Raw genomic sequence first — 13,436 nt, 5'->3', positions numbered from 1 at the left:
CTGGATACAAGGCAAATGCCCTACCTCTATGCTAACTCTTCGGCCCCTCCAACCCTATTCTTTCTTTTTTTTTCTTTTTTTGGTTTTTGGGCCACACCCGGCGGTGCTCAGGGGTCACTCCTGGCTGTCTGCTCAGAAATAGCTCCTGGCAGGCACGGGGACCCTATGGGACGCCGGGATTCGAACCAACCACCTTGGGTCCTGAATCGGCTGCTTGTCTCTCTCTGGCCCTGTTCACATAAGTTCTTTTTTTTTTTTTTTTTTTTTTGGTTTTTGGGCCACACCCGGCGGTGCTCAGGGGTTCCTCCTGGCTGTCTGCTCAGAAATAGCTCCTGGCAGGCACGGGGGACCATATGGGACACCGGGATTCGAACCAACCACCTTTGGTCCTGGATCGGCTGCTTGCAAGGCAAACGCCGCTGTGCTATCTCTCCGGGCCCTATTCTTTATTTTCTTAAAATGTCTGTTATGGAGCTGGAGAGACCTTCCATCTGGCCAGTCGTCAGGTTGTACAGTAATGAACCTTAAATATATATGATATAAATCAATGAAGTCAGTTTAAAAGACTGGGCCGGAGAGATAGCATGGAGGGTAAGGCGTTTGCCTTGCATGCAGAAGGTTGGTGGTTCGAATCCCTGCATCCCATATGGTCCCCCCAGCCTGCCAGGAGCGATTTCTTTTTTTTTTTTTTTTTTTTGGTTTTTGGTTTTTGGGCCACACCCGGTGACGCTCAGGGGTTACTCCTGGCTATTCGCTCAGAAGTCGCTCCTGGCTTGGGGGACCATATGGGACGCCGGGGATCGAACCGCGGTCCGTCCTAGGCTAGTGCAGGTAAGGCAGGCACCTTACCTCTAGCGCCACCGCCCGGCCCCATCGATTTCTGAGCATAGAGCCAGGAGTAACTCCTGAGCGCGGCCAGGAATGACCCAAAGCAACAACAACAAAAAAGACTATACTATATGATTCCAAATAAAAAGTTATGGGGCCAAAGAGATAGCACAGCAATAGGGCATTTGCCTTGCAAGCAGCCGATCCAGGGGACGGTGGTTCGGATCCTGGCATCCCATATGGTCCCCCGTGCCTGCCAGGAGTAACCCCTGAATGCCGCCGGGTGTGATCCAAAGACCAAATAAAAAGTTACATTTTGAGACATGGTGTGTGTCGAAAAATATTTTGGTGGCCAGAAAGATCAGACACTTCAATGTGTAAGTTATAGGGCTAGGGAGATCATACAGATATTAAGGTTTTACCAATCCTGATTAGATCCCTGATACCCATATGGGTCCCTCAGCACTATCAGGAGTGATGACTGAGCTGAGTCAGGAGAAGTAAGTCTAGTCCCTGAGCATCACTGGGTCCCCCAAAACTCAAAACAGGAAAGAAAAGCTTTGGGAAGATTCCTTAAAACTATTAATTGGACATGCTTTGTGTGTGTGTGTGTGTGTGGTGTGTGTGTGTGTGTGTGTGTGGTTTTTGGGTCATACCCAGCAGTGCTCGGGTTATTCCTGGCTTTGTGCTCAGAAATTGCTCCTGGCAGGCACGGGGGACCATATGGGACGCTGGGATTCGAACTGATGACCTCCTGCATGAAAGGCAAACTCCTTACCTCCATGCTATCTCTCCAACCCCAATTGGACATGCTTTTAAAACTTTTTAAAACTTGGATTTTTCTCTTTTTTTTTTTTTTTTTTTTTTTTGGTTTTTGGGCCACACCCTGTGACGCTCAGGGGTTACTCCTGGCTATGAGCTCAGAAGTTGCTCCTGGCTTCTTGGGGACCATATGAGACGCCGGGGGATCGAACCGCGGTCCGTCCTAGGCTAGCGCAGGCAAGGCAGGCACCTTACCTCCAGCGCCACCGCCCGACCCCAAAACTTGGATTTTTCTACAGAATATAGTAGTACCTGAGGGTGGAGGCAGTTATAAATCAGGTGCTTAAAAAATACACTGTCAGGGTGCCGGAGAGATAGCATGGAGGCAAGGCATTTGCCTTGCATGCAGAAGGATGGTGGTTCGAATCCCGGCATCCCATACGGTCCCCCAGCCCGTCGGGCAATTTCTGAGTGTAGAGCCAGGAGTGACCCCTGAGTGCTGCTGGGTGTGACCCAAAAACAAAAACAAAAACAAACAAAAAAAAAACACTGTCAGGGGCCCGTGCAGATAGCATCAGTAGGGTGTTTGCCTTGCATGTGGCTGACATAGGACGGACCATATGGTCCCCCAAGCCAGGAGCGATTTCTGAGCACATAGCCAGGAGTAACCCCTGAGTCACCAGGTGTGGCCTGATAAAAAAAAATCAGAGGAAGGGGATGTTTAGATAAGACTTATGGAGCAGGAAGTGGGCACGCTAGCAGCACTTAAAGATGGTTACTGGCTCTGCTCGGTTGAGTATTGCTTTGCTGGTACTGCCGAGGATCGGGGTTGGCCACGTGCAAGGCAAATGAATGCTTTCCTCTGCCTCCAAAACGCCCGTTTTCCTCCTCCCACCCCACTTTGTAAAGTCCGCTTTCCCAGCACCTCTCCTTTATGTCCTCTGTGGGCGGGCCTGGCTGTTTCATTCGTCTGTAGAGAGGCTTGTTCCTTTTCTGACGCTGACCGCTTGCTTGTTATGTAGGCCCACCCTGGGGAAATGGTGGGAGCTCTGGCTGCACAGTCCCTGGGAGAGCCCGCCACCCAGATGACCTTGAACACCTTCCACTATGCCGGTGTGTCTGCCAAGAATGTGACGCTGGGAGTGCCTCGGCTGAAGGAGCTCATCAACATCTCCAAGAAACCAAAAACCCCCTCACTTACTGTCTTTCTGCTGGGCCAGTCGGCTCGAGATGCAGAGAGAGCCAAGGTAAGTTTGGGGGTATTGGGATCTCGGGGAGAAAGGAAATAAGAATTAAGGATTCGGGGCCAGAGAGGTGGCATGGAGGTAAGGCGTTTACCTTTCATGCAGAAGGTCATCGGTTCGAATCCTGGCGTCCCATATGGTCCCCCGTGCCTGCCAGGAGCAGTTTCTGAGCACAGAGCCAGGAAAAACCCCTGAGCACTGCCGGGTGTGACCCAAAAACCACAAAAAAAAAAAAAAAAAAAAAAAAGAATTAAGGATTCTAGGCCAGAGGGATTGGATTGCTCACTGATGGGTTCCTTGGTGCCACAAAAATTGGAATTCCCTGAACAGGAGGTGTGAAGAGATCTTTGAGGCCCGAGCCCTTGCTTGTGCCATAAGATTCCTTTCTTCGCAGGACATTCTCTGCCGCCTGGAACACACGACGTTGAGGAAGGTGACTGCCAACACAGCCATTTACTACGACCCCAACCCCCAGAGCACAGTGGTGGCAGAGGACCAGGAATGGGTGAACGTCTACTATGAGATGCCGGACTTCGACGTCGCCCGGATTTCACCCTGGCTTTTGCGGGTGGAACTGGACCGGAAGCACATGACTGACCGGAAGTTGACCATGGAGCAGATCGCAGAGAAAATCAATGCTGGTAAGGATGAGGATGCTGTGAGCCCAGCTTTAAAGTCCTGGGCTCCCAGTGAGGCACGGCATGACAGGATGGCAGTAGGGTACTTGCCCTGCGTGCAGCTGGCCCCAGTTAGATCCTCAGCTTCCCGTGTGGTTCTCCAAGCCCTACCAGAAGTAAATCCTGAATGCAGAGCCAGGAGAGCCCTGAGTATCACCAGATATAGCCCCAAGACATTGAGGTGGCCATAAAACCTTGAACAGAGGTGAGGGGGGGACAGTAGTGATAGCACAGAGGGGCGGGCGAGGCGTTTGCTTTGCACATTGCTGGTCCCAGACTTGATCCTCAGCATTGCCAAATATGACCCCCTCAAAAAAAAATCCTGGACTCCCTCTCTACTGTTACTGTCTCCAGTGTAGGCTGCCCACCGTCACCATCTTCCTTTTTCAGTTTCTTCCAGTTCTTCCTTTCTTTTTCTTTCTCAGTCTTTGCTTTCCCTCTCGTTGGAATGGGATTCCTTGAGAAGGAAAAGCCAGAAGAGCTGTAGGGAATATTGATTGTGGGGGGGTTCAGTTTTCAACCTTTCTGTATCTGGGTATTGATGGCACCTATTGGAGTGCCAGCAGCAAAAACCACTACCACAGGTGTGATCTTGCTCATGCCTCTATCTACCAGGTTTTGGTGATGATTTGAATTGCATCTTTAACGACGACAATGCAGAGAAGCTGGTGCTTCGGATCCGCATCATGAATAGCGATGAAAACAAGATGCAAGAGGTAAAGGAACTTAGATTATTTCATTGCTGCGCAAGGCTCTTATAAAATAAGTTGTGGTGGGGCCGGAGAGATAGCACGGCATTTGCCTTGCATGCAGAAGGTCGGTGGTTCGAATCCCGACATCCCATGGGGTCCCCTGAGCCTGCCAGGAGCTATTTCTGAGCATAGAACCAGGAGGAACCCCTGAGCGCTGCCGGTGTGACCCAAAAACCAAAAAAAAAGTTAGTACAATGGAAAAAGTATTTGCCTTGCAGGTGGCTGATCCAATTTGATCCCCAGCGCTATTAGGTTCTCCTTAGTGATCAATAGGAATGATCCTTGAAGACAAAGCCAGGAGTCAGCTGTGAGCACAATTGGAGTCACCCTAACATTCCCTCCCCACCAAAAACATATCTGAACTAAAAGTAATTTCACTGGACCTCAAGGGGGTACAGACTGGGGACCTAAAATGACGCAGGTCTTTGAGGAGGCTGTTTTGTGGTGAAACCAAGGAAAGGGGGAGTCCTGGGGGCCCAGGAGAAAGTTCAGTTATGGGCCGGGCGGTGGCGCTAAAGGTAAGGTGCGCCTGCCTTGCTTGCGCTAGCCTTGGACGGACCGCGGTTCGATCCCCCGGTGTCCCATATGGTCCCCCAAGCCAGGAGCAACTTCTGAGCACATAGCCAGGAGTAACCCCTGAGCGTTACCGGGTGTGGCCCAAAAACCAAAAAAAAAAAAAAAAAAAGAAAGTTCAGTTATTACACATAATCTTGTGTGCTGGGTGCCTTGAGCTTTGGCAGTGCATAGTCTACTGAGCACTTCAGACAGTACTAGCCCATAGAATCCTGGGAAGCCAAAACCAAAAAGCAAAGCGATTTACAGGAAAAAAGACCATCAGATTTGGGAGTTCTTACTTCATTCTCGTTTCAGGAGGAAGAGGTGGTGGACAAGATGGATGACGATGTTTTCTTGCGCTGCATTGAGTCCAACATGCTGACGGACATGACCCTGCAGGGCATCGAGCAGATCAGCAAGGTCAGCCGCCCTGTCCTTCCTTCCCTTCCTTCCTCCTACCAGTCATCCTTCCTTTCCTCCCATGGGCTCCACTTGAGCGCGCTCTGTTCCCTCTCAGGTGTACATGCACCTGCCTCAGACAGACAACAAAAAGAAGATCATCATCACAGACGACGGGGAGTTCAAGGCCCTGCAGGAGTGGATTCTGGAGACGGATGGCGTGAGCTTGATGCGGGTGCTGAGCGAGAAGGACGTGGACCCCGTTCGCACCACGTCCAATGACATTGTGGAGATCTTCACGGTGCGTGCCCAGAACCCACTGCCGGGTTTCTTCACCACCTCCCTCTCGCTCGAACCCAATTCCCTGACCCCGTGGCCAGAGCACTAGCACCGTGGGTACGGCATCTGCCTGCCCATTGCCAGGTTTGCTCCCTGTCACCCCAGTGGTCTCTCCCACCACTAGGAGCGACCCTGAGCACTGCGGGTGTGTGTGGGAAAACCCAACCAACTCCCTGATCCCTGAGCTGTCTGTCCACTCAAGCATTCTCTGCCAGATGTTTGTGTTGGCCTTTGAGCCATGCCCTGTGGTGCTCAGGGTTTGTGGACTCCTGCCTCTGCTCAGGAATCCTTCCTGGCCGTGTGTGGAAGACACGAAGTGTGCATGCAAGCACCTCAGCCAGATATTTTGCTTTTTCATTGCCTGAACCCACTTGGTTCTGGCTGTCCTCTAAGGATAAGGGTGATGGTGGAAACCGAGAAGTGACCCTTATCCCTGCTCCCACGCCAGGTCCTGGGCATAGAAGCTGTGCGAAAGGCCCTGGAGCGGGAGCTGTACCACGTCATCTCCTTTGACGGCTCCTATGTCAACTACCGACACTTGGCGCTCTTGTGCGATACCATGACCTGCCGTGGCCACTTGATGGCCATCACCAGACACGGGGTCAACCGCCAGGACACCGGCCCTCTCATGAAATGCTCCTTTGAGGAAACGGTAAGAGCATAACTTGGACGGAAGAAATGAAAGCGTTGCCAGAGTGGACGCTCTTGGACCTTGGCCATCCTGCCTAGTGGGTGGCTGGGCTGTACGGGAACCCCCTGGAACACGATGTTCAGGGGCCTCTCCTGCTCCTGCTCTGGTTCCTCAGGTGGATGTGCTGATGGAAGCAGCTGCACACGGGGAGAGTGACCCCATGAAGGGGGTGTCTGAGAACATCATGCTGGGCCAGCTAGCTCCAGCTGGCACTGGTTGTTTCGACCTCCTGCTTGACGCAGAGAAGTGCAAGTACGGCATGGAGATCCCCACCAATATCCCAGGCTTGGGAGCCGCTGGACGTGAGTATGGGGCGGGCGTGGCGTGGCGACAGAGCCTGGCGGGGCTGGAAGGATGGTTGGTTCTTAAATGTGAGTCCTCATGGGTCACTGTCAACTTTGCAGCCACCGGCATGTTCTTTGGCTCAGCACCCAGCCCTATGGGAGGAATTTCTCCGGCTATGACCCCCTGGAACCAGGGCGCGACCCCCGCCTATTGCTCCTGGTCTCCCAGTGTCGGTGAGTGACCTGACTTGGGCTCTGGAAAAGTTGTCCCGTGGGATTCTAGCACTCACTCGAGCAAACATTGCTCTTCCTCTGCAGGGAGCGGCATGACCCCAGGGGCAGCTGGCTTCTCTCCCAGTGCTGCCTCAGATGCCAGCGGCTTCAGCCCAGGTTACTCTCCTGCCTGGTCGCCAACGCCAGGTTCCCCGGGCTCCCCAGGCCCCTCGAGTCCGTACATCCCATCACCAGGTAAGTTCCTTTTCTGGGGACCAAGTCCATTTCCTCCTTTTGGGTGAGTCTCCGCCACTTGACTCCTCGGTTCTTTCCCGCAGGTGGTGCCATGTCTCCTAGCTACTCGCCAACATCACCAGCCTATGAGCCTCGCTCGCCTGGGGGCTACACACCCCAAAGTCCCTCCTACTCGCCCACTTCGCCTTCTTACTCCCCGACTTCTCCATCCTATTCTCCAACCAGTCCCAACTACAGCCCCACGTCTCCCAGCTACTCCCCGACCTCCCCCAGCTACTCGCCGACCTCGCCAAGTTACTCGCCGACCTCTCCTAGCTACTCCCCAACTTCGCCCAGCTACTCCCCCACTTCTCCCAGCTACTCCCCGACTTCCCCCAGCTACTCCCCGACCTCTCCCAGCTACTCCCCGACTTCCCCCAGCTACTCCCCGACCTCACCGAGCTACTCTCCCACCTCGCCCAGCTACTCCCCGACCTCGCCCAGCTACTCTCCGACTTCCCCCAGCTACTCCCCAACATCACCCAGCTATTCACCCACTTCCCCGAGTTACTCACCCACAAGTCCCAACTATTCCCCCACCAGCCCCAACTACACCCCGACATCACCTAGCTACAGTCCAACATCGCCGAGCTACTCGCCTACGAGCCCCAACTACACACCGACGAGTCCTAACTACAGTCCCACCTCTCCGAGCTACTCCCCCACCTCGCCGAGCTACTCCCCGACTTCCCCGAGCTACTCGCCGTCCAGCCCACGGTACACGCCTCAGTCGCCCACCTACACCCCGAGCTCGCCCAGCTACAGCCCGAGCTCTCCCAGTTACAGCCCTACCTCGCCCAAATATACTCCGACCAGTCCTTCCTACAGTCCCAGCTCGCCGGAGTACACCCCGACTTCTCCCAAGTACTCGCCCACCAGCCCAAAATACTCTCCCACTTCGCCCAAGTACTCTCCTACCAGCCCCACTTACTCACCCACGACCCCAAAATACTCGCCCACCTCTCCCACCTACTCCCCCACCTCTCCGGTGTACACCCCCACGTCCCCCAAGTACTCACCCACCAGCCCCACCTACTCCCCCACCTCCCCCAAGTACTCGCCCACTAGTCCCACCTATTCCCCGACCTCCCCCAAAGGCTCTACCTACTCCCCCACTTCCCCCGGGTACTCCCCCACCAGCCCCACGTACAGCCTCACCAGCCCGGCCATCAGCCCAGATGACAGTGACGAAGAGAACTGAGGGAGGCCGGCCACGGAGCTGCAAGCTGGCTGAGGGTGACGGGCTGCTTGAGCGACGCCATCGTCCTCTTGCCCCCCCTTGCCGCCCCTGCCGCCTCCCTGGGCTCCCGGCCCTCTTGTACGTAGCTCCTGGGACAAGTTTCCCTGTTGGTCCCGTTGCCGGTTGGACGTTTTCTTGTTCTCCAGTTGTGCTGTGGCAGTTTTTCCCTACCCTTCCCACTCCAGGCCTGGCCCGAAATTGGGTCTCTTTGCCTGTGACTTGATTGGGGGTAAAGGGTGTTTTAACTAAAGGTTAGGCTTAGGGTCAGAATCAAGGTCAAGGTCAGGGTCCGGGTATGTTGTGTTCCATTTGCTTATTGCAAAGAACAAAAGCTACATCTGCCTTTTGTCTGTTATTTTTTTGAAGTTCAAATAAAGTTTGCTAATTTTGACCAAATATCTGTGTGTCAAGTGCTTAATTGGGAAGCAGCTTATCTCTCTGGAGCACTGCCTGTGGCCTGGAACTGTCTTTGGCTGGTGGTCGTTTGGGGCAGGGGAGAATGGGGGAGAGTAGCCCACACTGGTTTCTTGCTTCGTGCTCAGGGATTGCTCCTAGTGGCTTCAACGCCCCATACTGGATGCCAGGAGTCAAGCCTGGGTCCTCTGCATGCCAAACAAATGTCCTCCCTGCCTGCTGGACTTTCATGCTGGTGTGACGTTGACTTTGCTGCTCCCTGCTAAGTTGGGCAGCGACGAGCAGAAAGGACATTTGGTTCTTGAGGAATGAGCAGCTGCTCTGCACCAGGCATTGCTCCGTCCTAGGTCTGTGGCTATCAAACAGGTAATGGCCACTTGTTCTACACTGAAGTAATCAAGTAAAACAGTTTTCTTTTTTTCTTTTTTGGTTTTTGGTCCACACCCGGCTGTGCTCAGGGGTTACTCCTGGCTCTATGCTCAGAAATAGCTCCTGGCAGGCATGGGGTGGGGAACCATATGGGACGCCAGGATTCAAACCAACCATCTTAGGTCCTGGGTTGGCTGTTTGCAAGGCAAATGCCATTGTGCTATCTCTCCGGCCCCCAAGTAAAAGAGTTTTAGCTGGTTTTACGTAATAGTTAATCTGGAAACATGGGAAGTACAGTTCCAAGTAAGAAAGTAAAGATCTTCAATACTAATTCTAGAAGCCTACTTTCCCTATATATTTATCAATATACAAATATGCTTGTAGCCATTCCGGGTTGGTTTTTGTTTTTGTTTTTTTGGGTCATACGCAGCAGCGCTCAGTTGGTCACTTCTGGCTCTACACTCAGAAATTGCTGCTGGCAGGCTCGGGGACCCTATGGGATGCCGGGATTCAAACCACCGAGCTTCTGTGTGCAAGTCAAACGCCCTGCCTCCATGCTCTCTCTCCGGCTCCGGTTTGTTTTTTTTCCTTTTTTCCTTTTTTTTTCTTTTTGGTTTTTGTGTCACACCCGGCAGCGCTCTCAGAAATCGCTCCAGGCAGGCTCGGGAGACCTGGGACCTGGGATGCCGGAATTCAAACCGATGACCTTCTGCATGAAAGGCAAACAAACGCCCTACCTCCATGCTATCTCTCCAGCCCTGACATTTTTGTTTTTATTCGGAATCTCACTTGGCAGCTCTGGAGGCTACTGCCAGTAGTTCTGGAGAGCATGTGGTGCTGAGATTTCAAACAACTGCATGCATGCAAAGCCTGAGCTCAGCCATTTGATTCATCTCCCAAACCATTTCTTCCCCATAGCAGTTGTACCAGTGCTGCTGGGGCAAAGCCTGGTGGTGCCAAGGATTGAGCAAAAGCAAGAACAGGCATGTAAACACCACCACCCCAGTCATCCCTGGACCCTTGGCTATTTTTTTCTTTGAATTCTATAGATATTGCTTGATTTTTTTTTTTATTGTCCGGTTTCTCAAAGAGCCAGTTAGATATAAATGAAAGATTGACTGCGGCTATTGAGATCATTCATAGGACTAGAATACATGCATGCAGAGATTCTGGGGCTCAATCCCTGGTGCCTCATGGATCCTCCAAGAACTGCAACATATGGCACAAAATTAGCTAACACCACACCCAGAAATACTCAGGTTATATCTCCCTCTGTGTTCAGTAATTATTCCAACCATCAGGGGTCCCAGAGATAGAACCTGGGTTGGCCATGTGCAATGCAAGTAACCTACCTGCTACTATCGCTCGGGCCCCAAAACAGATTTTCTGTGAGAAAATTTTGTATCATAAGATTATGGAAGCCTGAGAAATCCCATGATCACCCACATACAAGTTGGAGACAGTGGTATAGTTACAATGGAAATTTATGATAGATATGTTTGATTTATAATGGATTTATAATGTGTGCTCTAAAGACATGATTTTACTAATGGGTGGAAAGTTTTAAAAGATGTCCACTCTGGCCCCGCAGAGATAGCACAGCGGCTTTTGCCTTGCAAGCAGCCGATCCAGGACCAGAGGTGGTTGGTTCGAATCCCGGTGTCCCATAGGGTCCCCCATGCCTGCCAGGAGCTATTTCTGAGCAGAGACCGCCAGGAGTAACCCCTGAGCACCATCGGGTGTGGCGCAAAAACAAACAAAAAAAAGATGTCCTCTCTAAGGCCAGAGAGAGAGCACAGCGGTAGGGCATTTGTCTTGTACACAGCTGACCCAAGATGGACTTTGGTCTGATCCCCAGCATCCCATATGGTCCCCCAAGCCAGGAGTAACCCCTGAGTGTCACCAGGTTTGGCCCAAAAACAAACACACAAAAAAGATGCCCACTCTGCACATAGGATAAATTTTCCTGTTTTATCCAAGCTAAGAAACTCTCTGTATCCACAGTGAAAACATATCAAAATGTTCATATACCCCCAATGTCCTTGCTGTGCTCAACTTCCCACGATGTATTCATGGTCTATTATCTTCAGATATCCTTGCTATACTGTAGCCCCAATGTTGTGTATGTAAATATTTTGGGGGATTACTATGTTACCCTAAACTGATTGGTGATTGTGCCCTACCCTAGGGTGTGACCTGGCATTCTGCCCCCACCCTAGGGTAGGACCTGATTCTGCTTTCACCATTGGTTGGTATCTGATCCCACCATTGGGTGGGACCTGACTCTGGAGTATAAGAGCAAGGGTCTGTGGAAAGCGGGGGCTTTTTGCTGGCTGGAACTGAATCTGAGTCTTTGGACTTCAGTTTTGTCCATCCGAATAAAGCAAATATTTCCACGAGCCTGATTGTCTGCGAGCTGTTTACCCGCCGTTTCACCTCAGAACCGTGGGCTAGACAGGGTGGCAGACGCGTGCTCCGAGCTGGAAGAAAAGGGCCTCATTCTCCATCCCTCCATCAGTCAACCTCTTCAGGGGCTGTCCTGTTACATAATGGCGCCCGAACAGGGACCTGAACCCTGGACCCTCAGAACTGTGAGTGAAATACTTCATTGGAAATTTCCTATGCTGACCATCAAATGGTTTCTGTGGTTAGTCATGTGGATTTTACCACCCTTAGTCTTACGCATTGGTGCTCTAGTATACAAGTGGATCATTCCATTTTGTTTAAAACTAATTGGTTTTGATCTAAGGACAATCACTGCAGTTGGATGGTTGTGGTCTATATTTCAAATGAAAAGTGTAGTGTCTCTAGCCATCATAGTTTGTGGAATTTCTGTGTTGACTAACATTATTATTATGAGCATAGTTATTTGCTGGTATTTAGGAAATAGAAAGTGTAGAAATGGTGAGGCTAAAACCAGTATAGATAATAAGGAAATTTATCTGACGAAAACTCAGACCAAGGTGCAGGCTGACGAATCCAGCCCCACCATCAACAATATAGGAATTTTTGCTGGAAGAAAAACAACTCAGAATGTTAAGCCTGATTCTAGTGAATTGCTTGACAGTAGTGACTCAGATAATGATCTACCTCCAGTGCTAACTCCACGAGGGAGGCCTCCTTCTAGTCACAAAATTGAATCGCAGAGCAGAGCAGATTCAAACGATGAACCACATGCTCGGTCTCAGAGCTCTATTCAGAGTAATTTTGCTAATCAGGCCTTATCCCCTATAGACGGGGTAAATGTTTCTAACTATGTACCCTATCAGATGGAAGAATTAGATCGGTTTAAAAGAGCATGTAAAGAAAATGGGCCAAAATCGCCATACAGTGTGGAGTTATTAAGACTTTGGAGTCATAACTCATCTTGGACTTTGTATGATTTTAAAAGAATCGCTGAAATATGCCTGTCGTCTAAACAGCGAACTGAATGGGAAATGTACTATTCAGAAGGCGTAAAAGCTAAATTATATAGTCCGGATGGTATGAAAAAGCAAGTGGCAGGTGTTACTCTATCGTATGAATTATTGATGGCAGAAAATCAATTTGCAAATATTCAGACACAAGCAGCTTTACCTAAGGAAATCTTAAATTTAATCAGGGAGATTGCATTGTCATCATGGGAAAAAATTGATTCTAACAGCATTGGTAGAGGAAACTTTTTAAAAATTACCCAAGGCCCTTATGAGTCATTTGCAGAGTTTGTAGGTAAGATTAAAGATGCTCTGAAGTTACAGGTGGAAGATGAGGAGATTAGAAACTTCCTAGTAAAATCTTTGGCCTATCATAATGCAAATTCAGCCTGTAGATTAGTATTGAATACATTAAATGAAAAGTCAGATATGAATGATTACCTTTATGCCTGCCGGAATGTCTATGTGGAACCCCAACCCCCACCCCACTTAGACTCAGTACAAACCTTCCCAGTTACCAAGGGAACAATGCCTTACTCCCCTCGGGGACAGAACACTTTCCGGAAACCAGGTCTTTGCCCAAAATGCAAAAGGGGTCGTCACTGGGCGAAAGATTGCAGATCCAGAAACCTCATTAATAATAACCTAAGTAGAGGTTTCAACACAGTCCCCAGGAGGCAAATTGCCTGCTACCATTGTGGAAAACAGGGACATATCAAAAGAAATTGTCGTCTCCTTATAAATTCAGCTCCTCAAGAACACACATACCAGATGCAGGGAAACGCCCACAGGGCCTCCCCCCAGGCCCTTCCAAATCAGGGGCAAAGTTCACAGACAATAATCCTACCAAGCCCAGCCCAAGAAAATTCATCACGATAAGGGAATTAATCCACTCCACTTCAGGAAGTGCCGGATTAGACATATTATGCCCAGAGGACATTACAATTTACCCAGGAGCATGC

At 50.6% G+C, this 13,436-nt stretch overlaps 1 protein-coding gene across 1 annotated transcript in view; it reads left to right on the top strand.

Annotated features, from left to right (window-relative positions):
* Positions 1-8,301, top strand: part of POLR2A (RNA polymerase II subunit A) — a 29,863-nt gene extending 21,562 nt beyond the window's left edge. Inside the window, exons 20-29 of the mRNA XM_049766156.1 lie at positions 2,613-2,837; positions 3,229-3,475; positions 4,127-4,227; positions 5,134-5,238; positions 5,336-5,518; positions 6,005-6,208; positions 6,363-6,549; positions 6,652-6,765; positions 6,850-6,999; positions 7,083-8,301. Of these exons, the coding sequence (XP_049622113.1) occupies positions 2,613-2,837; positions 3,229-3,475; positions 4,127-4,227; positions 5,134-5,238; positions 5,336-5,518; positions 6,005-6,208; positions 6,363-6,549; positions 6,652-6,765; positions 6,850-6,999; positions 7,083-8,239 (2,673 nt within the window). The 3' untranslated portion in view covers positions 8,240-8,301. The remainder of the gene's footprint in view (positions 1-2,612; positions 2,838-3,228; positions 3,476-4,126; positions 4,228-5,133; positions 5,239-5,335; positions 5,519-6,004; positions 6,209-6,362; positions 6,550-6,651; positions 6,766-6,849; positions 7,000-7,082) is intronic.
* The last annotated feature ends 5,135 nt before the right edge of the window (positions 8,302-13,436 follow it).

The sequence above is a fragment of the Suncus etruscus genome, chromosome 20 (genome assembly GCF_024139225.1).
Source record: "Suncus etruscus isolate mSunEtr1 chromosome 20, mSunEtr1.pri.cur, whole genome shotgun sequence".
Taxonomy (NCBI): Eukaryota; Metazoa; Chordata; class Mammalia; order Eulipotyphla; family Soricidae; genus Suncus; species Suncus etruscus.
This window is presented reverse-complemented; position numbering and strand designations above follow the sequence as displayed.